General features: G+C 43.9%; 1 protein-coding gene across 1 annotated transcript in view; it reads left to right on the top strand.

Moving 5' to 3' along the window:
* Nucleotides 1–4555: 4555 nt before the first annotated feature.
* Nucleotides 4556–26325, top strand: part of ADAMTS5 (ADAM metallopeptidase with thrombospondin type 1 motif 5) — a 46517-nt gene continuing 24747 nt past the window's right edge. Inside the window, exons 1-2 of the mRNA XM_037065138.1 lie at nt 4556–6038; nt 17302–17434. Coding sequence (XP_036921033.1) covers nt 4935–6038; nt 17302–17434 — 1237 coding nt within the window. The 5' untranslated portion in view covers nt 4556–4934. The remainder of the gene's footprint in view (nt 6039–17301; nt 17435–26325) is intronic.

Raw genomic sequence — 26325 nt, 5'->3', positions numbered from 1 at the left:
ACAACAGCTCCCCATTTCCCGGCCCCTAGCCAGGGCAACCATCCTTCTATCCTCTGCTTCTGTGAGTGTGACTGTTTTATGTGAGCTGACATGATGAACCTAAAAGATATTAGACTCTGTGAAATAAAGCCAGTCACAAAAAGAACAAATACTGCATATCGCATTTATACAAGGCAGCTGAAACAACCTTTGGCTTTAAAGAAAGTCTTAGGATAGTTAGAATTTGCAAAGCTAAGTGACGTTGGAGGGAAGGGCTGGCCCATGCTCCCTCAAGCAGCACACACGGCTCAAGTGGTAGCAGAGTGTTCGTCTCCCAGCATCCACCATCCTGCCATGGAGGAAGATGAGGTTCAGGGAGCTTCAAATACTGCGAGGCCAAAGGGAGAGATCTTGGTATGGGGAAGAAACACTACTACTGAGTCGAGAGCTGGAGATTCTCCTCCATGAGAGGTCAGGAGGACCTGTTTGTTTGAAGGACCTGTTTGTTTGTTTGTTTTACTGTCCTTTACTGCCTCGTTCTTACCATTCAAATCATCCATGGGGGAGAGGAAGGAACGACACTTTGGCAAATGGAAATTTGGGAAAAGACAACTGCAAGAATGCACAGATCCTATGGAGTGAAGCTGTGGTGGAAATACACATTTTGGAGAACGTGCAGTAGCTCTTCTCTTGCTTTTTTTGCTTCTATACTTGCATTTTCCAGCATGTACTCCAAGCATCTCTTAGTACTGTTGGCTCCATCTCCGAACTGTGAGCTTCTCTGAACATTAATCATGGCTTACTCGTCTTTATGTGCCTTCAGAGAACCTCACAGAGTACTTTGCCATGGCCCCTGGATGGGTATTTGTTAAACTGGTCAGATTTTAAGAGGTGTTGTAGATTGCATACCAATCAAGGGAGTAAAGGATTTCAGTTTTTCAGTTTGGGGAGAGCCGGCCACTCACTGGTGGACGTTTTAACCACAGGCAAGGTCACTTGGTCTCTATTCTGTTTCTCCTGAGTAGAGAGAAGGAGTTGCCTTAAATGACCTTTGAGATAACTTCGAACTGTAATAGTCTGCAGTAAACATCTCTCTTCCTTTTGGAAAATGCAAAATGTAAAATTGTATATCAGATGTGATCATACACTCTATAAGTGCAGTGGAAATTTCTCATTAAATATTCCCAAGTAAAACTTCTACTTGGAATGATGAAATAATAAAGTAGCAGCCAGTTTACCTAAACATGATTGCTAATATATTTTATCTTTCTACTGTAAAAAAATTTTTAAATAAAAACTACTTTCATTCAGTGCACATTTCTTCCTTGGATTGACAGTCATGAATTTTTTAGGAAAATAGAGGTTCATCTTAATCCACTAGGGTAATATTTTTAAAGTATCACCAAAGGTACTTTATAAAGTATCCAAATTACTTTCACAGAAATAGAAGCTATACCCAAGTAGAGATTTTCTGAATATGTAAAAATCTACTCACATGTTTAAGTAGTATCAATTCCTTTCCTTGTGAATATATGATTCTAATAAATATTTTGTACTTGATATTCACATTTGGAGTTCTGTTTCTCTCCTTTTCTCCAATGTATTTCTAAACATTGAAATAATTTATATGAGTATAAGTGTCCCTATTTAATTAAACTTAGAGTTAAGCATAAATTTCAGAGACATGATTTATGTGAGAAATATAGCATTTTAGAAAGAAGAGACAATTTTTTACTAAGAAGAATATTCGGTTGAAATTTCTTTTCATGCTAAATAAGAAATCTCTGGTCGGTGAATACAAATCATTGTAATCAATAACTTTAAAGTACTCCTCTAAAATCCCTATGAAAATGATCTTGAGATTAACAATTATGAAATGATTAAAAATACTGAATCAAGAGTGTTTTAGAGACAGTGTATAGTGCCAAATATTGGATTATTTTTCATTGAAATTGTTAGAGAAAAAAATGCTTTGTGTAGGCCCAAAGACCACGACACTTGAAGGCTATTGGGAAGGAGAAGACTGCTGGGACCCAGGTTCTCCCTTCTAGCCTGATCCTGAACACCTTTGGTCCTTCAAAATATTTAGCTGGCAGGAGTGAGGGTGAGCAACTAACCTACCACTGAGAGACTGAGGGGCTGGGGAATTAAAAGCCTTTAGCAGCAGCAACTTCCTCCCAGTCTGGACTCACTTCAGAATCCACTAGGGGCTGTTAGGTGGACCAGGACCCCAGGGACCACGTCCGTTATAAAAGTGAGCGAGATCTCAGGACGTGGGGTTTCACTCCCACGCCTCCCTGAGGACTCCAGGGCGTGCACCAGGCATAGGCAAAGGGAATCACTGCTGGGCAATTCTGGGATTTCTGCCTGGGGTTCATGATCCCTCTGAGGACCTCAAGTCAATCCAGGACCCTCCTGCCACCCCCTGGAAAAGTAATCAGATCTCTTAGCAAGGATCTGGGGAAAGCACCAGCAGCTTGGGGTCCACTGAGGCCTCCACATCCCTGTAAGTTAAACAAACACAGAAATACAGATTCATTGTTGTACCAGATTCTTTTTTTTCCCACTGATATATGCGTTAATTTGCCTAAAGACTAATGAGGGAGGAGGATGTTCCCGCCCCAACAGCAGACAAGACGTCCAGTCCCTGACCAGGTAATGCTTACAAAGTCAACAGGTTTTCTTTCGGATCCAATAAAGTTGTTGATTCGAACAACAGAGAAGGAGAAAACAAGGCACAGTGACAATGTCACTCAAATAAGCACAAACCTGCATCATCTTGTCCCTCACCCCAAATCTTGTTCTCCTAAACGGACATTCTGAGAATGATAGCAAGTCGGGGCCTGGGGAGGTGAGTGGTTGTTTTAAAAAAGATAAATACAAATACCAGTATCTATGATTTAATTATCACGTGGGCCGAAGGAAGAAAAGTGGGGACACAAATTTTTAGTATCTTCTTTAAAAAATGAATACAATTCCTTTCGAGAGTTAACTCCTTCAAGCCCAGCCTTCTTAAAGCAAAAGAAGTTCCAGTCATCCGGGATTAAGTGACAAATTGTGGGCGCCGATGCAAAGCCCTCTTCAGAAGGGACGGCGGGGGCGGGGCGGGGGGAGGGAGCGCGGCGGCGGCTCCCCCACAAAGGCTAGGAGTTCCCAGGCCGGGGACGGCTCAGCTGGGGGCACGACGGTGCTCCGGGCACAGTGACGCGCCAGGAAGCGCCTGCAGCCCTCTGGCCGCCCGGCCCCTCTGCTGGTGGCTGGGAGAAGTTAGTCACCGGGAGCCCTAACCCCGGGAGCATCGGAGCGCGCAAACCCGGGAATGGGGAGAGAGGAAACTCGGTACCGGGGCGGTTGGAAGGAGGCGAAAGGAGCGCGGGACCAGGGAGCGCCGAGGAAGCCGAAAGTGCTTTGCTGGTGCATGGAGTTGCTAGGTTTACGAGGCCGGCGAGCGCGGGTTTGGAGAGGGGAAAAACTTGCAGCAGGAACTTCCAACCGAGGGAAAGAAAAGCAGGAGAGGAGGAGGCAGGGAAAGACTTGAAATGTCTCAGTAACTTTAAAAACACACCAAACACCCCTTCAGAAGATGAGGTAAGCCGAGGTTGACCAACCCCGATTCGTTGTGAAATATCAAACAAATCCGGAGCGGCTGTGGCTTTAAATAGGCCAAGGAAATCTTCTGTTTTTCTTACCCAAATACTTTTTCCCCCTTGTCCTTACTCCCTCCCTCGTCCCTCCTTCCACCTCGCCGGGTCTTTTCCTCCTTCCCAGTCTCCTTTTCCTCGATCACCACCGCCCCCCCGCCCCCCCACACACACACCCCGCTCGCCCGCCCTCCCCCATCTGATTAGGCGCGGACTGCGAAGGGTGGGAGTGGTGGGGGAAGCTCTCCCTTTAAGAGGCAGCTTGCAGTGACGAATTGTTGAAATTGCCATTGCAGGATGGCATGCCGCTATAAATTCATTGTTCCACCTCCTCGCATCTTCACAGCGCTCGCGCTGCTCTCGGCGCTCGCAGCGGCTGACTGGGGATGACGGCCGGCAGGACGACGCTGCATCCGAAGGGACACGGACGCGCCGCTTCACTGGCTCGCTGCAGGCCGCCCCTTGCATTTTTGTTTTAATTTTTATGGCTTTTCTCTCCCTCTCTTTCCTCTCTTCCTCCTGGTTTCATCAGAGTTAAGGAAACCCACACAATAAAAAGAAAGTGGGCTCCGGAGCTTGGAATCCCCGCTGCCTAAGGGTCCCGGGCAGCGAGGGGGCGGGAGACAGCGCGCACTAGTTGCCCGCCTGGTGCGCGGCACCTTCCTTACTCTGCTTGGTGCAGCGATAGTGGCTGCATTTGGGAAGGATTTACTTTTTTCCCCCCCTTTTCTGGTATTTGCTGNGCATTTTTGTTTTAATTTTTATGGCTTTTCTCTCCCTCTCTTTCCTCTCTTCCTCCTGGTTTCATCAGAGTTAAGGAAACCCACACAATAAAAAGAAAGTGGGCTCCGGAGCTTGGAATCCCCGCCGCCTAAGGGTCCCGGGCAGCGAGGGGGCGGGAGACAGCGCGCACTAGTTGCCCGCCTGGTGCGCGGCACCTTCCTGACTCTGCTTGGTGCAGCGATAGTGGCTGCATTTGGGAAGGATTTACTTTTTTCCCCCCCTTTTCTGGTATTTGCTGAATCTCTCCAATCCGGCTCCTCTCTTTTTAATTTTTCCCCCTCTTTCCGGAGCACGAATCCAAACATTTTCCAAACCAACAAAGAAAAGTTCGCACGCTGGCACCGTGGCCCGGACAAGCTGGCGTTGCAGCTGGGTCCCCCTCCCTCCGACTCTTGACTCAACTTGCAAGCAAGTGTGTGTGTGTGTGTGTGTGTGTGTGTGCCCCTACCTCCCGCCCCGGTAACTTCCATAGCGAATAACAAATACCCATAAAGTCCCCGCAGCGCAGCCCCTCCCCGCGGGCAGCGCACTATGCTGCTCGGGTGGGCGTCCCTGCTGCTGTGCGCGCTCCGCCTGCCCCTGTTCGAGGCCGGCCCCGCCGCGGCACCTGCCCAGGATAAAGCCCGGCAGCCCCCGGCTGCCGCAGCGGCCGCCCAGCCCCACCGGCGGCGAGGGGAGGAGGTGCCGGAGCCGGCCGAGCCTCCTGGCCACCCGCACCCGCTGGCGCCGCAGCGCAAGAGCAGCGGTCTCGTGCGGAACATCGACCAGATCTACTCCGGTGGCGGCAAGGTGGGCTACCTCGTCTACGCGGGCGGCCGGAGGTTTCTCCTGGACCTGGAGAGGGATGATTTGGTGGGCGCCACTGGCTTTGTGCCCGCAGGAGGCGGGCCGAACGCGACCCGGCGCCACCGAGGCCACTGCTTCTACAGGGGGACGGTGGACGGCAGCCCCAGATCCCTGGCTGTCTTTGACCTCTGCGGCGGTCTGGACGGCTTCTTCGCCGTGAAGCACGCGCGCTACACCCTGAAGCCACTGCTGCGCGGGCCCTGGGCCGAGGCTGAGGCCGGGCGCGTGTACGGAGATGGATCCGCGAGGATCCTGCACGCCTACACCCGCGAGGGATTCACCTTTGAGGCCCTGCCACCGCGCACCAGCTGCGAGACCCCCGCATCCCCACCAGGGCCCCGCGAGCGCCACCCGCGACAGGGCAACCCTGACCGACGCTGGACGCTGGCTCCGCAGTTCCTGGACCAGTCGACTCCCTCCTCCGATGGGGCCCAGGGACCACAGACCTGGTGGCGGCGGCGGCGCCGCTCCATCTCCCGGGCCCGCCAGGTGGAGCTGCTCCTGGTGGCAGACACATCCATGGTGCAGATGTATGGCAGAGGCCTGCAGCATTACTTGCTGACCCTGGCCTCCATCGCCAACCGGTTGTACAGCCACGCAAGCATCGAGAATCACATACGCTTGGTCGTGGTGAAGGTGGTGGTGCTGGGGGACAAGGATAAGAGCCTGGAGGTGAGCAAGAACGCGGCCACCACACTCAAGAACTTTTGCAAGTGGCAGCACCAGCACAACCAGCTCGGGGATGACCATGAGGAGCACTATGATGCGGCCATCCTGTTTACTCGCGAGGTAGGTCCAGCCTGGACGGGTGGCGCGAACACTGATGGAGGCAGGTCAAGGGGACAGCTTTAATGACCTCCTTGTTTGTCCCGCAAACCGCCTGCCACTTTGGATGGGCTGAACTGCTTCTTGAAAGAAACCCAGTCAGTCTCCAACTCTGCTCTCCTCATGAGGGTAACCCCAGAAGCCAACTCTTGCCTTGAAGAGCCAGACCTGGTTAGATAATCAATCAATCAGGAAGCCAGGCAGGATGTCTTTGGTTGGAGATAATGGTGTCACAGACGCATATGACAGGAGGGGACTGAAATGCTTGGGGGGGATGTAGACAGCTAGGTGGGAAAAGGGGAAAGCAAGTTTGTCTTTGAAATCAGGGACCTGCTACTTTCCAGTGAACCCCAAACTAGAACTCTGCCCAACCCAATTGAATGGGCTTGATGGTTCATCCACGCGGTCACTTTTATCCATGGTCCTCCTTTGTAAGGCCCATCTACATTCGTAGATAAACCTTTTGCACATTAAGTTGAGGGAAGCACTCCCAAAGGAAGGACTCTTTTCCATCTGGTTTCCTAATGAAGTTCATACATGTCCCCCCTGGTGGAATTTCACTCCTGGGAAGGGAAGAATGTAGGAGGGTAAGAAGGATACAGAAACCCAATCCTGTGAGGTTCCTTAGAAACGCCTTTGCACTTGCCTGCTCCAGTGAAGGGTCACTTCCAGCTTACATTTTTGGGTTTTGGATGATGTTTCTGAAGCCCCAGTGTGAAATGATCTGGGCGAAGAGTCAAGACATGGGGAAGAATGCTTTCCCAGGATTCCCTCTTTTAAGGAAGACAGTTACAGGAAGGAAAAGAAATAGATCTTTACAGGCCCAGAGGTTCTGGGAAGAACACAATCTCTATTTGCACGGTCATTAGACCACCATGGCAGTGTGACATGCAGGCTCAAGTCTGGGCGCGTTTGGAGCCTGGGAGCTCTGAGTCTTAGTTTTCACAGCTTTACTCTGATTGGCAGTTATGCCTCTCAGATGACTGGTCAGAATCGCCTTCTAAAGCTCCTTCTTTAAGTGTCTGAGATGCAGGATAGATGAAAGATTAAGAACTCTGAAATATTATGCAAAACCATGGGATGAAGTGGCGCAACCAGAGCTAGGGTAGGAAATGCAATGATGGTTTGCAGGGGGTTTTAGACTCCACCACCAAATTCTTGGGTTTTTTTACGAAGGCACCCCCAATATGAAGGGAAAGTGTTGATAAATTTGGAGTGGAGAAATACTTGTGGTTTATGGGGTAGACATAGATGTAAACCACATGTAAACAAGAACAGCAGAGGGCAGTAGTTTAGGGGCAGCCCGGTGAGGACACCGCGCTATGCATGATGGAAAATCCTTCTCCTCCTTGCGTGATCTCCTGGAAATCGTCCTGTAGTTTCTCCGCACAACATTAATCTTTGGAGCGGAAGAACATTCGTTGTGTACGAGGTTCTCCTGTAAAACTATTTCTTTCTTGTTTCATTTCCAAGTTCTTTTTTTCCCCTTTGTGAGCAACTTTCCAGGTCTGGATTTCTTGCTTTGCTCCACCACATGAGGCTGCCAAGAAGGAGGCTTCACAGAGTTTGTGGAAGGAAGTCCTCTAAAGACAGAGGAAAAAAATACTTTTGTAGGCAAGCTGTTCCAAAGAGTAGGTCATTTTAGTGCTTTGCTTTCATTTTTTAATACACATGCACATTCTGTAATTTCCTAAATAAAAATTAATAGGCGACTTCATAACTTCTTACCACCTGCCTTACAACTTTCCTAATTGCTTCCCTGAAAAAGGGAGAACTCGTCAGTGATACTAAATGACCTGTCTGTTGCTTTTTCTGGATTTGTTTTCAGTTCGGGTAGCTACCATTTCCTATTTTCCAAGCTCTGAAACCTAGTAGCATACTTTAAGTAGATAAAAGCGAGGAAGAAATAAATCAGCAGTCTATGTTAATTTTAATAAGTATTATAATAATGTTTATTTCACAAACTAGGCTCTACCTGGGCTCTCCCTGGCCTTTTCACCAGGCAGGTGCACACTTTTAGGAAAGCAATTGTCACTGAGTTTGTGGCTAGCCTGCTGGTGTATACGTTGAACTCAGTGAGAACCAAATATTTGAAAAGCATGTGTGTTATGAATGCCTGCATTTAATTTAAAAGAGTGCTGTTAATTAGGGGACTGAAAAAATACTGTAAGACCCTTATGCAACTGGAGAGCAGTTCAGAAATGTAAAGTTAATCATCTCCACCTAATGTTTCAGAATATGGAGAACACTGCTAGACTGGAGGAGAAGTGATCTCAGCTCTCCTGTCCCATGGAAATCAGATATCTTAAGACCTAAAGAAAAATGTTCATGGCTATTACTTTTTCAATGAGAAATACCCAGAGTTGGCACCAGGATCCTACTTTTACAACTCTGTTTTGATGTCAGAAATCCGTTGCTTAGCAGCCAGACGCCAAGCCATGAAATCCATGTTTTGATGGGCTCTGAGCTCCGTTCAAATTGTGTGTCCAGATGTCTTCTCCTAAGTTACTTGTTTTCCAGGCATGAAGCAAATGTGTGAGGATGTGTTTTCCACCCCTGTTTACTAGTGGAGGCCACCTTGAGTGTTGTGTCTGGGAGTCAGCAGAACAGTGCTAGTAACTCATTTATCAAAGGAACACGCTTCCTTGTCAGGACTGGACCCTGGCACTCAGTACTGTTCTAATTAGGGAAACGTTCGCACCAGTCAGTTTTCTGGCATAAGCACCATTTTTTTTTCATTGTGGAATGGCACTTATGCTGGAATTCACACCACTTTTGCCACCAAACAGCAGAAATCCAGTCTCCCCAGGACTTAATGGTGCTTTCCAGAACCTTTTCCTTGCTCCTGGCTTCTTCTTTTAATGTAGTTTCCTTAAAGACAGACTTTTAAACCCATTTTGGAGACAATGAGCTCTACGTGGGAGCAAAAGCCTCGATAACAAAATTGACAACGTTTCGCATCCCCTAACTGATACAACACCAATGAAAGCCTCACTCGTTCGGGGATGGAAGACATTGGATGGAAACCAAACCAGCTACAAGACTAGGCAGTATAAACAATTCATTCACTTTCACTAATTATCAGTGGGGCAGTGAATGGGCAACTGTCTCTCCGCTAACACCTCTGTTTCTGTTCTGCCTTATGATACTGTGGTAGGGACTCCACAGGTAGCGTTTCTACACCACCATCTGGGGTCCTGTTAGGTTCAGACAATAGGGGCCCCTAGAGGGAGACTAGAAGCTTGGAGAAGGCAGAAGGGCGTGCTTTTTCTTGTTTGCTTGCTGGCTGGATTGACAAGATCAATCTCATATTTGAGTTCAAATCCCATTTAAAACCAAAAGGGAACCCTTAGCAAAGATTTATAGCCTATAAGTCAACCCCAATCAATAAAAGGCAAAATAACTAGGACATGGGAAGACCGGGGCAGATTAAGCAGCTCTGGTTGACATTTGCAAAATAAATGATGGACGAATTGAAAGTTGCTATGAGAGTAGACCTTGAGAGTTCTCACCACAAGAAAAACAACTGTAACTATGCCTGGTGGCGGATGTTAAGTAGACTTACTGTGTTCATCATTTCATGATATGCACATATATCAAATCACTATGTTGTACACTTGAAACTAATATAATGTTATATGTCAATTACATAAAAATTAAAAAGTAGATTGTGAAGAATACTCTGAGAAAACCTAAAATCCATTAGAGGTGATACAGCACAAAGCTCATAGCCCATTTTGTTGTTGTCTTGTGCCAGGAATGTTTTCTGTGGACGAGGCGTACTTTCAGCACCTGAAGGTGGCAAGATGGAAAATACTGGTCTCTCCCACCAGGGCCTATCCCTGGGGAGAGGGAACAGACACACAGATAGGTCACTCTAACGTTGGGGAAACCGATAAATACAACAACTAAGCCTTAAGCAAACCTGCAAAAGGAGAGCGGAGGGAATAATCTTTCTGCCTGTGGGTCTTTGTACAGGTTTCACTGCAAATGTAGGACTGAACTGACCCTGCAGGATGGTCAGATCTTATTTGGAATCAGAGAGCTTTAGGTAGCACTTTTTACATACTATCCATAATCATAAACACTTTTACAATTAATCCTTTCCACAGCCTACAAGCTTAGTATCATTGCTGTCATTTGGCAGGTAAGGACATTCACACAAAGAGATAGAGCTCATCTTTTCAGAGTTATAGCTGATGAATGACAGAGAAAGAAAGTAGTGTGGTCTACATCTAGTGCTCTCTAAACTAAAAATATTATAATTAATTTACTCAGATGTTTAATATGTTCCTAAGAGGCACAGAGGGACTCAGAGGCTTAAAAAGTGACCCCTTTCCTAAGAATCCATTTGAGGAAACAGACAAGGAAATGGGTCATTGTTGTACAACATGATGACTGTTCCAAAAGACGTGGTCATTAGAAATCATGCAAGTACATAAGAAGGTCACCTAGCCCATCTGGTTCAACTTGGAAGAAAGAATACACATTAGCCAGACTCATAAGGAGGAGACGGGTAATGCAGACACCCAGACTATCACGTGCCATGGTGGAGAGGCAGCATGGTGATCCTGTGAAATGGAGGGGTTTGGATATGATAAGACAGATACTATCAGAGTGGAAGGGGGGAGATTAATCTAGAGAAGGCAATACCAACCAAATTATAGAAGAAATTGTGTCATGTGTATTAGTCTGCTTGGGCTGCCGTAACAAAACAGTATAGACTGAGTGACTTAAACAACAGAGATATATTTGCTCATAGTTCTGGATGTTGGGAATCTCAATCAAGTTTTCAGACTGCTAGTGAGAGTTTCCTTCCTGGTTTGTAGACTGCTATCTTCTTGCTGTGTGTGTTCAAAGTCCTTGGATGGCTCTCCTCCAGGGACTCAGGGATGAGGGTGAAGGATGGATGGGGACAGAGAGAGAAAGAGGGAGAGATAGAGAAAGAGAATGAGAAAAAGAATTCTAATATCTCCTCCTTAAGGATACTAATCCTTATGGGCCCTGTCTCCAAATAAAGTTGCACTACGGCTCGAGGCTTCAACATAGGAATTTTTGGAGGGCACCCAAGTCAGTCCATAGCACTGGGCCCAAGAGTTTGAATTGGAAATGATATTCAAAGAATGTCTATAGAAGAAGACAGCACCCACCAGAGGTATGTTCTGGAGTGAGTCCTCTGGCCTGTGTAGTTGTGTGGATCTGGTGATCTTCAAGAGGACACTCAAGGTGGTCTACACCTTGGAAGCAGTGGCACCGGAAGTAGAGAAGTGGGGATCGAGGCAAGAAATGTTCAAATGAGGTGGATGTGATCTAATTCATCCTTTCTGGCAGAAGGAACATTGAGTCTGAGGTTGGGGCCAAAATGTTGATGAGATAACGCAGGATATAATGGACAAGGTGGACCATGAAGGCACAGTAGGGACTAACAGGAAGCTTGGGTTACACTGTGGTAAGTTGAATGGCAGGCAGGTTGTTGTGTCTTTTAAATGTTAGGGGAATGGAGGTCTCATAGGTCTGGGGCGTTTTTCATACAAGTACCACAATAGTTTAGCCACTCGTCTGTTGATGGGCACTGGGGTGCGTCCATATCTTGTCTGTGGTAAATAGCACTGCGATGAACACGGGGGTACATGTAGTCTTTGGAATTGGTGTTTTGGAAATATCGAGAGGGACATTTTGTAAAGTATATGATTGTCTAAGCACCATGCTGTATGTACACCTGAACTTACACAAAATAATATTGCGTGTAAACTGTACTGGAAAAATAAATTTCAATAAAAAAGGTCCAGGGTCCAAGAAGGTAACGCATTGCAGCATACAGGTAGGGATGTTCCAGGAAGCAATGGGACCAGCTTTGGGGGATGTCTAGTCAGGAAGAAATAGAGGGATGAATGAGAGAGAGAAGACAGCTACAGGAGACTTCTGGTGGCTGGAGAGAGTGACTTACAGTTACTGGTCAGATGTGGCAGGTGAGAGAGAGAGGCAATGTAATGATATCAGCGGCTTTCTTATCCAGCACTTTTGTGTTTTGTTTTCTGGAACATCTTTCTCAGTGCATTTCTTGTATTTAGGATGCCTCTGCATGATTGAGATTCACCAAACACACCATAAGGATAAAGACTATGCTGTGGGTTTTTTGTTGGAAACAAAAGGAATTTGCTTGACTGAGCACAATTTATCAGTGTAAAGGATAAGAGTAATATCGAGAATAACCTGTGTGATCATCTCATAGTACCACGACAAAATCAGCTCAGGAACTGGTGTTCAGTCACGGGTTTGAAGTTTAGCCGTGCTGGTCTCAAGCTTCCCACTCGGAATGCTTCTCGCCCCTGAGCTTTAATTTCTCCATCTATAAATTGGAGGGTTTTGATTTAACACCAACACCTGTATACCTGGAAAGCTATAGAGATCGCCTGGTCCAAATTTCTCACGTTAATGATTAAGGAACTTTGTCCCAAAGTGTATAAAAGACTTACGTAAGGATTCTTACTAATAGAGTTTGAATTAAAAAGGAATTTCCATTTGTTGTCTCTAGTCAGCGTTCCTTCCCGTTCTCCAAAATGACTGTTCAAGCGTCTACTCCCCTCAGACTCCAGCTTTCTCCATCCCTTCTTCCCCATCTTCTAACTGCACATTTATCAGAGAAAAGTTCCTGTCTTATAACCCTGGGCCCAGCCTATCTCTCCAGTTTCCCCTGTTGCCCTGCACTGGACAGTTGCCCTGCACCCAACAAACCCTGTGGACTCCAGCCCCAACAAACCTCTTTTCATTTCTGAAACAGACCCTGCCATTTACCAGCGCCTGATGGATCCACCACTCTTCCCTGCTTAGAGTGCCCTTCCTCCGAGACTGTCAGGCTTCTGCTCATCCCTCGAGATCCAATTACTTCCTTCCAGACACCATTATTGATTCCCCCCAAAAGCCGGTCGATTCCTCTGCTGCACACCCTCCACAATCTGTTCATAACAGCGCGTCACAATCTGTTCCCCTCATAGCATATCCGTGTCGCTCACGAGATCCTCATGTTTCTGAAAAGTCAGGATCAGCTTTTATTTTGGGTACCACAGTGTCAGCGCTTAGTACAGTGTCTGGCAGATTGTGGGCACACCATAACTGTTTGAGGAATACATGCACTTGGATCTCTTGGCCCCTAATCCAACCGTGCTCTGTGTGGTATGACTTGGTTGTATCCACAAGCATGGACAGAGATGGAATAACATGGATTATCGTAATGGTTAGACTAACAGACCCGATGCATGTAGTCTTGGCTGGGATCCAAATCAAGGCCTTTATCATTGGGGTAGCCAGAAAGCCAAATGACGCTTCCAGAATCGGATCCACAAGCACTGAGGATTGTGGTGTGTAAGGGTATAATACAATGACTAATACATGTTCCACCCCAGACTAATCCTTCTGTCACTAACCCCTCTTCACAGGAACTGGGTAGACAGGTGAATAGACATCGGAAGCTCGTTAGACCCTTTTCCATACCCTTCCCTTGAACTCCACACTTGCCCTTACCAGATGGTGATATCTATAGAAACAGACGCTGCTGTTATTTAACTCCAGAGTCTCTCATGCAAGGTAGCTTCCTTCATCCTCGCTGCTGTCACTGCAGTTGTGATGTACGGGCTCTGATCGGCGTGTGTTTTCTTTTAGCTCCTTTCCTTAGCACGTTTATGCTTCAGGAGAGACCTGTCTCCTGGGCAAGGCTAGAAATCCTACAACTTCGCACATTCACATCTCGGTGGATTTTCCCCAGCCAGCCCTGACCACTTCAAGTGGTACTATCTTCTCGGCACCTGCTTCTCAGGGTAGTACACTTTGCTGGCTCTCAGCTTGAACTGCAAGAATAGGTCTGGGGGAGCCTTAGTTCTTCTAAAATCAGTGATAAGTCACAGATCCTGCCGTATTCATAATGGTCATTCCTGCTGAATGGTTACTGTGCCTACGACCTCCCTGCCAAGCCTTCAGTGGTCTCGCTGATCATCTGGGTTGTATTTTTGAATTAGATACAATATCCCAGTCTTGTCTCCTTGCCAACACAACACCCCCAGCCCACTGGTTAAATTTCTGTGTACTCTTGCAAAACTCACTTTTCACCAGACCTCCCATGGCATCACTGTTTACACCACGATGATAAGATATTGACCCTGCATGAAAAGAACCATCTTTTACATAACTAAGGTATAGCTTACTTTCAGATCCGCACTAACCAGGCAAAAAACCCCTTGTCACCACTTTTAATTCATTTACCTCTTATGTGATTGCTGTATGTGACTCACATTTCTTCAGTATCCTCTGCCCCCAGATACAGATTAGGTAGGTAGGTAGGTAGGTAGATAGATAGATAGATAGATAGATAGATGCTATTGCCCCAATAGTATTATCACTCCTACTGTGAATAACAATAAAAATTCTTATAAATTTCAAATAAGGTTCTTACCTGTAAATATTGTTATAAATCACCACCAAAAAATAGGCATGAATGAAATGTGCCATATTCTTAACAATTTGATGCACAAGTTGAATTTTAGGACATTGGAATGAACATTGGATCACAAAGAAACACAGGCATCTATTGTAATCTTGCCCATAACTGGGCTTCCAAGGTTTGGGACTGTGTGAATGAAATGGAAAGTTTGCCAGTTTACATAACTATAGTTGCAGAAATATAGAGAGGGTGGCTATGTCATCAAGGGTTTCAAGCAGTGTGTGTTTTTTTTAAATAGCTGCTTCTGTTCATCATTTTGTCACATGCACACATTTCGATGGCAAAGGGCCAAATGCATCTAATGCCATTAAAGGATGACGAGGAGGACGGATGGCCTCTAATGAGCAACTGATGAGAAGATGTTAAGAAGCCCAGTGAAGACCTTGCTCAGAGCAGGAGGACCATGTCCCTTTGCTGTGGCTCCTTGAGCTTATTAATGAACTAGAATTGAGATGGGGAAATAATTCTTGGATTTGATTATTCTATTTGAAGATAGTGAACCCCGAATTGTGAAGATAGACATAAAGCTTGGTTTAAAAACCCATGTGTGTGCATACATGACTTGGAGTGTGTAGCAATTCACTTAAACCGTGAGCTGGAGCTTTGGTCTTCAAGTTACTAAACTGTTGGGGAAGGAATGGATTAAAAAATGTATTGTCCTGTATTATTATTGCAAAGACTGATTATTATGCAAAAGTGTGTTCCAATTTCAATTTTAAAAACTACTAATTTGTTCTCAACAGCTGTAATTTGAGGTCCCACAGAATGACATGTAAGGATACACAGGAAACTTTGGTAGGCTGTTGTTAGTTTGGTGACTTGATCCGCCAAGGCTGCTTGGCGGAGATTTCTCCTGAAACTATAATATAGTGTCAGCGACAGAGTGACCCCTCACAGCTGGGATCTCACAGTACACGGACCACAACCAGGACCTGAAAATGTACTAGAGAGATCATAGAATAACTTTTAACTATTTTTCACTTCTTTCACTTTGGTTGAATTTTTTAAGGTTTATATTTATTTATTTTTAGAGAGGAGCAGGGAAGGAGAAAGAGAGGGAGAGAAACATCAAGATGTGGTTACTTGTCGTGCGCCCCCTACTGGGTACCTGGTACCTGGGTACTGGGCATGTGCCCTGATTGGGAATTGAACCAGCGACCCTTTGGTTCACAGGCAGGTGCTCAATCCACTGAGTCACACCAGCCAGGGCTTGGTTGGATTTTTATGTAGCAAAATAGAGAAGAGTTAGAAGAATATGTTGACAATGGGCAGGTGGCATTAGTTATGTAGTATGAACACCCCATGCTGGCTTCTTGACAGCTGCTGAGGTCTTACTAGCATGCAGCATGTTAAGGTGTGTGAGGTCTACATTGCATCTGACTATACATCATTTCACTGTATTTAAACAAATGTTTGTTCAGTTCATATCATAATTCAGGCATTGTGGTAGTGGGGATACAAAGATGATAGCGGTGATAAAAACAGCACATTATTTAAACCAGTAAATTGTCATATTTCTTAGTAATTAGTACTTTTTAAGAAATCCTTTCATTCTACAGTTATTTACCTATGACACAGTAGGATACTATCTTGCTTTTTTGGGTGTAAACGTACACACTCTCAATTGATTTTTATTGAACACAGCAGTTAAGCACAAGAAATTCTAATGAACATTTTTAATGCATTTATTTTTTTCTGCATTTCCTCCACACCACTTCCCCTCAAGCCCAGCCACCCCCACCTCCCACCCCTGATCCCACCCGCCTTTGTTTTGTCCATGTGTCCTTTATAGATGTTCCTGAAAACCCTTCCACCCACCATTATCCCCTTCCATCTCCCCTCTAATGTCCATTTTATTCAAATGCATTTCAAGGGAAGTTTATCATGCTATATCATGTCAAAAATTCTGGCTTACATTTTCTCTTTCTGCTTCAAATTTTAATTTGTCTTCTTGCTGTCTCTTTCATCTAAATCTACAACTTGATAACCATTAGTGAGGGTATAGTCATGCTCCCATCTGAGAATCTGTTAAAGTACAGCTTCTCTCCAGAAAAATGCATACACTCACTTACATAAACACTACATTTAATGTGTATTTTCCCGAGGATTGATCAGCTTGAGAAACAGTACATTAAATACTATGAATAAGAGTGAACACTTTTCTGAAGACACAACCTGTGAAATTACAACTCCATTTTGAAACTGAGAAGATTTTTCAAGGTATTATGCCTTGGATTAAATTTAGTTTTCTACTTAAATTTCTGCTAAATATATATTTTGCCACAAAGATGTGGTTGCATTAGCACCTGTGATGGAAAATAAATTTTTTAGGCCAGGCGTCTGGTAACATTAGCATGCATTTAGATCAGAATGTTAGCCTCTCCTGAGTGTGACTGTGTGTAAAAGTGATCTGTGACCTGTGTCTGCATACATGGGGTACACCTTTATTAAGGCTCCAGCTGTTACTGTGATGGGTAAGCTACAATCCTCCAACATCGTTTTTAAATGTAGTTGTGTCCCCTCACTCCTTCTGTGCTTCTGATGCTCAGAAAAGCACAGAAAGAAGCTTAGAAAAGTCAATGTCATCAGTTTGTCTGGACCATTTCCTAAGCTGAACAGGTGACGCCATAAACAAACCCCAGTGGTGCCTTTTGCAGTGAGCAAGTGGCTCTCCAAGGTGGCTCCTTCTGGATGTAAATTGATTTTAATGATTTCTTTCTTTCTCCCGGGAAGGACTTATGTGGGCATCATTCATGCGACACCCTGGGAATGGCAGACGTTGGGACCATATGCTCCCCGGAGCGCAGCTGCGCTGTGATTGAAGACGATGGCCTCCACGCAGCTTTCACTGTGGCTCACGAAATTGGTATGCGGTGCCTTTTCTCTTCCCTCGCCAAATCAAACACTTGTAACAGCTGCAACAGGAACTGAAATGCTCCGCAATTAATTCCAGATTTCTCCTGGTTTGGATGTGCCCTTGGGGATTCCATGTGTTTATATTTGCACTTTTAGGGTTAACTAATAGGGGAGAGGGGAAGGCAAAGTCAGGCACACAGTAAATGTTTCCCGTCTGACAGTGTCATTTAAAAGCGGAAGAGAAATTTGCTACTGCTCCTGTCTTTTAAGCATCCTTAAGAGACTCTTAGGAGAAATTTGTCACAGCGGACTGTGGAATGTAGAGACGTTCCTCTCTGAAGTTACTCAAGACTCTCTTGGCAGTTTGCAGATGCATTTTCCTATGTTCTTCCATTGTGATGATAGTAGTCTGGTCCTGTCAACGGTAATTAATACCTGTTTCGCTTTACACAGCAGAGCAAACCAATCCAAGTTCAACAGTCAACTTCGTTTGTTTTACAATCTCACTTAACTGATTTGTTTGTCATGAGAAACACATCTAAATCCTAAAACCAGAAGTGTAGGACTGAGTTCATTGTTGAAAAATAGCCCAGCGATTAGGAATGGGTGGTTCCTAACACTGACCCAGGCTCCTAGGTATATGAGAGTCTAGTTTAGTACTCAGGATTCTGTGTTAGACTTAGACACATCCGTGCTTCAGTCTTGCTAAAGTGCCCTCTATCTGTGTCTTGTTATTTATATTCTCTAAGCTTCAGTTTTTATATCTGAAACAAATGAATAACAGTGCCTATTTCATGGAGTTATTCTCAGAACCAAACTGGGTGGATTACAGATACCATCTCTTAATTGACAGCCACATAGACATCTGCTTTGCTTTTTAGTTAAATAGCTCATTTACATTTTTTAAATGTATATGTCACCTTTTAGCATCATTTTTGGCAAGGGCAAAGTATGGTTGGATAATTATTGTAATTTTGCTATATTTTATTAAAGAGATCTGTTTTTTAAGCTAAAACATAATTTTTAAATAGACATTAACACTTTTGTCACATTGCTAGTAAACAGAGAATATTCCACAAGGTGTCAATTCCGAATGGCTATGTATTCTCTGGGGAGTTAAAATAACTTGAGATCAAGGGTGTAATTGCATGTTGGTGGATTGGAGAGTAAAATGGAGACCAGTAGTTAAATTTCAATTCTTATGTATAATCATGGCATGAATTTTCCTGGCAGCCTTCTTATCATCTAAGCAAAAAGAAGTATTTATTGCCTAAATAACCATTCAGGAGCACCACTGATAATAATTCTACATAACACCCCATGAACTGAGCCTCTTTAGCTCGAGGAGCCAAAGGTCCGTGATGGAATCTCAGCCTTGTTCTCTGTTTTATGCCAGGCCAGTGACGTAGACTCTCTGAAAATCCTTTCTTCCCTTACGAGGCTACTGATCACGGGTTGTGGCTCTGTGAGGCGCTGGACTGCAAGAGCTGAAAGAATTTTTAACATCCATACGCCATTTGAACTTCAGGGCTGAAATTGTGTCTTCGCCTGTCTCTCACTCATGCCTATTAAAGTAACCAGTTAAAGATACAGCCTCATATAGATCCTTACTCAATGCTCACGATGTCTCCATGTGTTCCTGAGTGAATAAGCAGAAGAAATACGTGAGAGCTGCCCAGGAATTGCCAGCCATTCAGTTCTGCATCAGAACCTCAAAGAGGTTAGGCCAAATGCTCCAGAGGATTCTAATTGAACAGAGAATATTTTTAAAGAGCACCAGTCATTAATCACTGCTCTTCAGATGAGAGAAGTCCCATAGGAAAGATTCTCAATCTTGGGGAAGGCAGAGGCTGGAGCTCCTCAGACTGGGTGGAGGGACAGCGAGGAGCAAGGAATAGAGTTGATTTGCGGCATCACCCTCCCATCAGCTTATGAGTCCAATTCTGTTCTTCCCAAGAAGAGGTTACACATTCCCTGAAGGAAGGGCTGTTTCTTCCTTCAGTCCAATAGTGACCCCCATTCACACATGGACAGCGTCTGGGAGTCTCCCCTGTAAGGAACCTGGGTCATGAATGCATCTTCTCTCGGGCTGCATTGACTCGAGCCACCTGGGCTGGAGGGAAGGACCTTCCAACATCACCTTTCCATGCACCTTTCCCTGGATTCCTACACCAGAGGTCTTGGGTCACACGGGCAGCTACAGTAGTCTGAGAGGCAAGAAGCCAGATACTGATGAGAACAAATGTTTTATTAAAACTAAATATGTACACTACAAACTTTTCTTAATAGTACAAGAATATCAGGCATAGTTTTACGAGTCAACAATGTAGGAGAAATGTAGGCTTCTATGTGAAGAATAGAACCTGAATCTTTGACATATGACTGCACCCTTGAGTCCCCTTTAATTTCTTGGTCGCATCACCTCTGTTTACTTCTTTAGAATTCTCTGTAATTCATTCTCCAATCAAACTCTGCCTACTTAATTTCCTTTTTTGGCATTACATATGGCCCATCAAGGGATCTGGCTTTCATTCATTTTCTTAATTGCTTGATTATTCTTCAATTTCACTTTTTGCCTAAAAATTGTGAACATGTGTTGTAAAATGTGAGCCTTACAAAATTTAGAGAAGATAACTTTACAAAATATTTCCTAATCATCTGTGTGTGATTACAGTCTTGCTTCTGTACCCAATGTGTTCTTGGGTAAAAGCACTCCCGGGTCTGTTTCCAGAGCTTTATTTTTAGGTTGTTGCATGAAGTCTTGCGACAAGCTATCCATGCCCTGGATTCTAATTCTACTCCATTCGTCTCCTGTAATTTCCTCCCTTCCCTTTTACTAGACATATACTATGTTCCAGAGTTGGAGGTTAAAGATACACGCTACATGTGGTAATGAAAGTGACCTTGGGAAACCTTGGTTTTGCTGGAGTGTTTTGAATTAACTTGAGCCTGTCTCAAAATGTGCTATTTGCTTCATGCAGAGAGGCTGGAAATATGTTACTATGTCCAAAACATAGGCGGTAGAGAAAATATCCAGGCTCTTTTCATATTTTTTCTTCTTTAATTCTTCTAGAATCTGTGAAGGATATATTTGGTAAAGAACAACACTCTCAATAACTGACCCAAAATTTTTCATAGAGTGCCCCACTTCATCCCCTCTTTATACGCAGTGGTTTAGACTACAAAGTCATTGTACTTGAATCAAACTTTTCCTTGTTACTTTACCTCCTCCACCTGAAAAAAACTGTGTTGAGAAATAACATATAAGATCATGGAGGCCTGAAGTCCTTTCTGGCACCTTTCAATCCATGGCGTTAGAGGCGGAATGAAGTGAATTAAGTGAACAATTTGGAAAATGACTCTTTTCATGTCCCGCATGTTAAGTAGGATGCTTCCCTTTTCCTGCTAATTCTTTCTAAGAAAGAGCTAGATTTTGGAGGTACAGACTCAACTAAGGCCAATGCAGGCTTCTGGAACATGGATTTTAACGATCTTAGCCTCTCCACAGACGGTAATTTTTGCCTTCCTCCTTTCTATGTTATGTGCGTGTAAACATCGACTAAATTGTTGGGACATTTATAAAATTCGCTTTAAACTCTCAGGAGCACAGTCCCCATCCCTGTTCCTTAGTGGAGGAAAGAATGTGGCTCCAGCCATTTTACAATCCAAATGTGAACTATAGAAAGTTTCAAGTGAATGTAAGCTTATATTTTGAGTTTATATTTTCAAGTTGTCAAACTTTTATTATTGGCTTGTAATAATAAAGATTTCACCTGCTGCACACATGGTTCTGCAACATAATAATTTTATTGATGTCGGGCCAGCTTCTAATACAGCAGGGGGAACCATCTGATTTCATTTAGACGGATAAAACCCATGATTTGCAAACTGGCCGAAGCTTTGCTTCATGGTCGTTAATTATAAAATACGCTAAGTGAATCTCTTCACCGTGAAAGATTCCAAAATGCTGCCTAAGCTCAAAGCAGGCAACTGCAAAACCTGAAGTCAAATATTCAGCTGGAAGTTCAGGAAGTGGTGGAGTCACAACAGCATGGCTGCCTGCGTGCTGCTGTGGTTGGAGTGAGTTCTCTGGTCGTGTTGATCTGCACATGACTGCGCTCCCATCGATCATTAGATTAAACAAACCTGTGTTTTGAAAAGCTTCAGAGGCCCTTGAAACACCCGAGACCAAAGCCAAGGACACAGAATCAGATGTCAGAACTGTCTGTGAGAAGGGCAGTGAAAGGAAGCTGGATTAAACTTGGTATTGACCCCCAAACCCATCGCTTTAATCAACACCAACTGAGCGTGTTTTCTGACCAGTTTGGAAGAGTGCCACACTGTGTCTTTCCTGGCCCCCAGATGAAAGGTGGGAATAGGTCTTTGCTACATGTCTGGCAGCATTGAGAGATTTAGTGTTTAGTGTCAATTTTTTAAATCAAATTCTAATTCATATTTCTTTAGGGGAGGCCTGTAGATTTTCTGCCACGTGTGGAAACCCAAGCAGCCGAAGGTGGCCGAAAAATAAAATACGTCACACACTTGATGTGTGACGTCTCTCTTTTCTTATGATTAGTAATGCCACCTTCCCTCCCAAATCAAGACTGTCCAGTCATGTCAAAATATATCAAAGCTACTGAATAACGGCAATACTCATAAGCAAAAGCAGAAAAAAGCCAAGGGATCAGTGAGAGCAACAAAGTAGTTAACAATCACCGGGCATCGGATGTTTGTGACGCCTATACTCTAGGCTCTTGGAATCTTTTATATCATTGAATCCCCACAAAATGTCCTAAGTACTTCCAATGTGTCACCCAAGAGAGGGAAAAACCAACACACAGAGAAATTCCTAAATGTGCCGAAGATCAACAACTAGTATACTGTTAAAATTCAAACCCATTTCATCTTGTCCCGGGTCCCAAGATGTTGATAGTATCTTTGATGGTTTCTTGGTGTTTATGTGGAAGGAGACAGTCCTGGATTTGATTCAAAAGGATATTGACACAGCTAGTTATAAAGTGAAATAGACAGTGTTCTTCCTTCCAACAATGCAACAATTACTACTTATGTTTAATGTTTTGGAACGGGAGTTTAAGAGTTGTATTATTTTTTACACGAGACTCTGCATTTGAGTAAACATGTGCCGTCCAGTTATTGGAGCTGTTGGCTCTCTTCTTCAGGGATTCTAGATTCAGACCCCATGTGAGCTATTGACTCACTTTTCAACCCTTGGCAAGACCTTCCTGCACCTCAATAATCCCAGCTGGAAAATTAGGTAAAATAAAAACATGATTTCATTAAGAGACAGATGCTTCAGCTGAGCAGTACTTTCTTAAGTAAACACATTACAGAGCTTCTTGTGACATTTTTAGGATGTGGCGCTGTGTCCCCCTGTCCATTGGTCAGTCTGGGGTCAGGAGACAAGAACTTGAAATCCTGTTTAATTGGCAGGCCAAAGTTTAGAAAAACAACCATTTCCTTCCCAAGGTTAATGTTATAAGGCAGCCCTGGTTGTACAGTAATACCTGAGTTGAACAAGAAGCTGAACTAACATTTTCCTTTAAAGTAACAGGTCTTCACCCAGGTGAACATTATCTCATATTTCCTAACACCAGGTTCACTTGTGAATTTAGGAAGGGAAGATGACTTTACAACTCTGTATTTGGGATATTAGAGATGAAATCTTTTTTACTAAAAATGACACTTTTGCCCATTAAAAAAACAGTGATCATACTAGAAAAGTATAAAGTGACTGTTTGCTATCTGAACTAACAATATAACTCGGACTCTTACCCTAATCTCTCCTTTTACCCTACAAAATTGCTTCGAGACCTTTGACCTTTCTTTTCTTACACTTTAACTTGAGAAAGATAGATCTCTCTCTCTTTGCAAGCGTAACAGTGGCTTTTCTGTGAGTTTCTGGAATCCATTCCCATGCTTCCTCCAACATCTCCCCCCTCAAATAACTTTGCTTGCATCGTTCTAAAAACTTACCATAAAATACACTTTTTTGGTGAAAAAAGACCATGAATCACTTTAGGAGTTGTAAACATGTCCCGCAACATTTTTTTTACATTCTTCGTGGGCTTATTCTCTGGGGCACATGTGACTCCCAGCCATGCCAAGCCTGCCGGAAGCAGCTCCTCAGAGAAAGGCTTAATGTCCCATCCACATCTGCAGTTTTAAATATCTCTGAGAGTGATTTATGAGCAAACTATCCCTAGAAAAATGTGATGTCCTAGGCAGTCCACAACATCATGATAAATTCTGATTCCCCTTCACAACATGTACTTGAAGATATTGTTGGCAGCTGGGACATCACATTTTAAATTTCCTAGATTCTGGATCTTTCTCTGTTATTCAGCTCTCAGTATTCTAGTGTGTGGTCTTTACTGGGCATCTCCCTTTAAAGTAGCATATGCATTTCTGTGCACCTTGCCATTTGAGGGCTCAAAGGCAACGGTAGCCTGCATGCCTCACATTAGACGTCTTCGTGTCGTGATTCGGGGGATTGCATTTGCAAATCGCCACGGCTCTTTCTGCTCACAGTCATCAGTATGTGTGTCACGTCCTTCCTGAAGAGCATCCAAGCCCCCCTCACTTTGACCTTCCATTTTTATTCCTGTCGGGCTCCTGCAGGGAAGTCACATGGGTCTCTCTCACTGTGCCCTGGCTCCAGCTACTGTGGACCGGGCTGCACGTTTCTTGGGGAGTTTAAATGTTCTTCAGTTTGCCACGGCCCTCGTTGCACTTGGGAGAACACGCCTGTCCCAACCAGCCAACACACGTTTTCACCAAGGACAGAAGATCCGTCTGCCCTCCGAAGCATCCGTCTCTCTCCATGGATGCTCATGCAGTCTGCTTCGGACTGACTCTTGGAGATCTCACGAAATTCACATCTCCTTTTAGCTCTTGCTGAAGTGGAACCAAGATTTGTTCATGCTCAGAATGGCAATCTTCTCTCATGGGCACATAAGAATTTCTTATATATATTTTCAGCGGAAATGAGGTTGCATTGATAAATTAGTAAATTTAGGGAACATAAAATCCGCAATATTATGCCAAATGGCATGCCAAAATATTCATAAAATTATACCAAAATCTATTTTTATAAACTGCTCTGCTCATATCATTGAAATCTTTTACCAGTTGCCACTCTGTAAAAGAAAAAAATCTCAGGCCCCTCAAAGTGAATTTGGTGTTTGCCAGGTGGCCTGCATTTTAAATCAGACATCAAAAACCTTCCCTCCGAATGAAGTGACAGGCCTTTAATGCAATAATAAAAATGCATTTGCTTGTATCATTTATTTAAGTAAATTTGGAGAAAAAAGGCTATTTATCCATCAAGTAAACATGACTATCTCATAAAGTAGAATTCAAAAATCACACTTTTTAAAATATAAAACCTAGACTTAAATAAATGTCATGTTGCAGAGGTCACCTAAGGCCACTTTCTGTCTCTTCTATGCCAGGGACAAATAATCAGGTGTGAATTTCCCCACACATCCCAAGGTCACTGATGAAGATTCTCCCTTAGAAACATTCAGGAAGCTGAGAGTGCATTCTCAACCTGCGTTTTATGTACTAAGTAACTTTAAGCCATTTAAAATTGGACATGAATGAAAGGTTCTGGTTTTCTGCAAGCCGCAGGTTCCCTGAAAAATTCAGCATGCAGTCCCGAAACTGAATGAGCCCCCTAATCTTCTCTCGCATGTTATCTGGGGTGTACTTTGCAGACCGTGATGCACTTCTGTGCTACTTACCAAATACATAAAAATGTGACTGCCGGTGGGAGGTTTTCCCAAAGAAAACTTGCTCGCCTGGCGAATGCTATTGAAGTAAATAACTGCCTAAGTAGCATAAAAATGTTGAGCCTCAGAAGGTCACCAAACCGTAGCCACTTAATTTTAGCCACAACAGCAAGCAGCTGCTTGGTGGACAACTTTGTTATGAGGTGTTTGTGATTTAACAAGTTGGCCAAAAGTCGTTGGAATGCAGTGTGAAAGATTTCATCTCTGTTGGGCTTTTACTGGTGCACACTGGACTTTCTTGGTGGAACGACCCAAGGTCTTGCCTTTGGCATTCAGAACCCCACAGAAAAATGTGGTGATCATTTTTCTATAGGATTTTCTACATTCTTGCGTAGTGATTTGCATATGATTCTATAAACTTTGGCAAAAATGCTACTAAGATAGCTGTTCTCTACTTCTCAGAGTTTCCACACTGCTGTCCCAGATTTATTTTTAACAGCATTTTAGATTTACTGGACCAAATATCTTTTTACCCTTAGACTACTTAAAATTTAAACTTATGTAATAAAAGCCAATTTAGTTGGATTACAAGGACGTGGTTATGAACTCTGGGATATAGTATCTACCTTGTACAATAGAGACGGCAGTAACTGGGAGCCCAGATGGCGAATGTGGTCGAGAGGCATAAACAACCGTACTACCTCACCGAGTGGTTTGGGATAATCACTTACCTTCCCAATGTTGTTTTTCTCTTTGAGCTCTAATCCTCCATGATGGGCACATTGATATTTTAGGAATTTCTTAAATGCAAATTAAAGTATGTCATTTATTTGTGAAACTAGTAAACATTCACAACTGACTAAATAACCTAAAGAAATGAAAGGGTGAAACGGGCTTACGTTTTCGTGGAACCGGAAGGTGACTAATTTCACTTTTCTTTCATTCCCACCCCACTCACAGTCACCTCTTACATATCTACCTATTTGCTCAGCTACCTGTTTCTTTTACTAAGTTTACAACATGCAGAAAACTGAGCAAAGTAGAGGGGGCTCAGTGGTGGGGGGGAAAGTTCTCTGATCTCCTGGGGATTATGGCTGATCAGAGAAGCTGGAAAATGAGACAAATAATCATAATACTATTTTGTGTGAGC

The sequence above is a fragment of the Sturnira hondurensis genome, unplaced genomic scaffold (genome assembly GCF_014824575.4).
Source record: "Sturnira hondurensis isolate 20B ecotype Veracruz unplaced genomic scaffold, ASM1482457v3 Scaffold0015596, whole genome shotgun sequence".
In the NCBI taxonomy this organism is placed as follows: Eukaryota; Metazoa; Chordata; class Mammalia; order Chiroptera; family Phyllostomidae; genus Sturnira; species Sturnira hondurensis.
The sequence above is the reverse complement of the archived record's forward strand: the minus strand, read 5'-3'. Positions and strand labels throughout refer to the sequence as shown.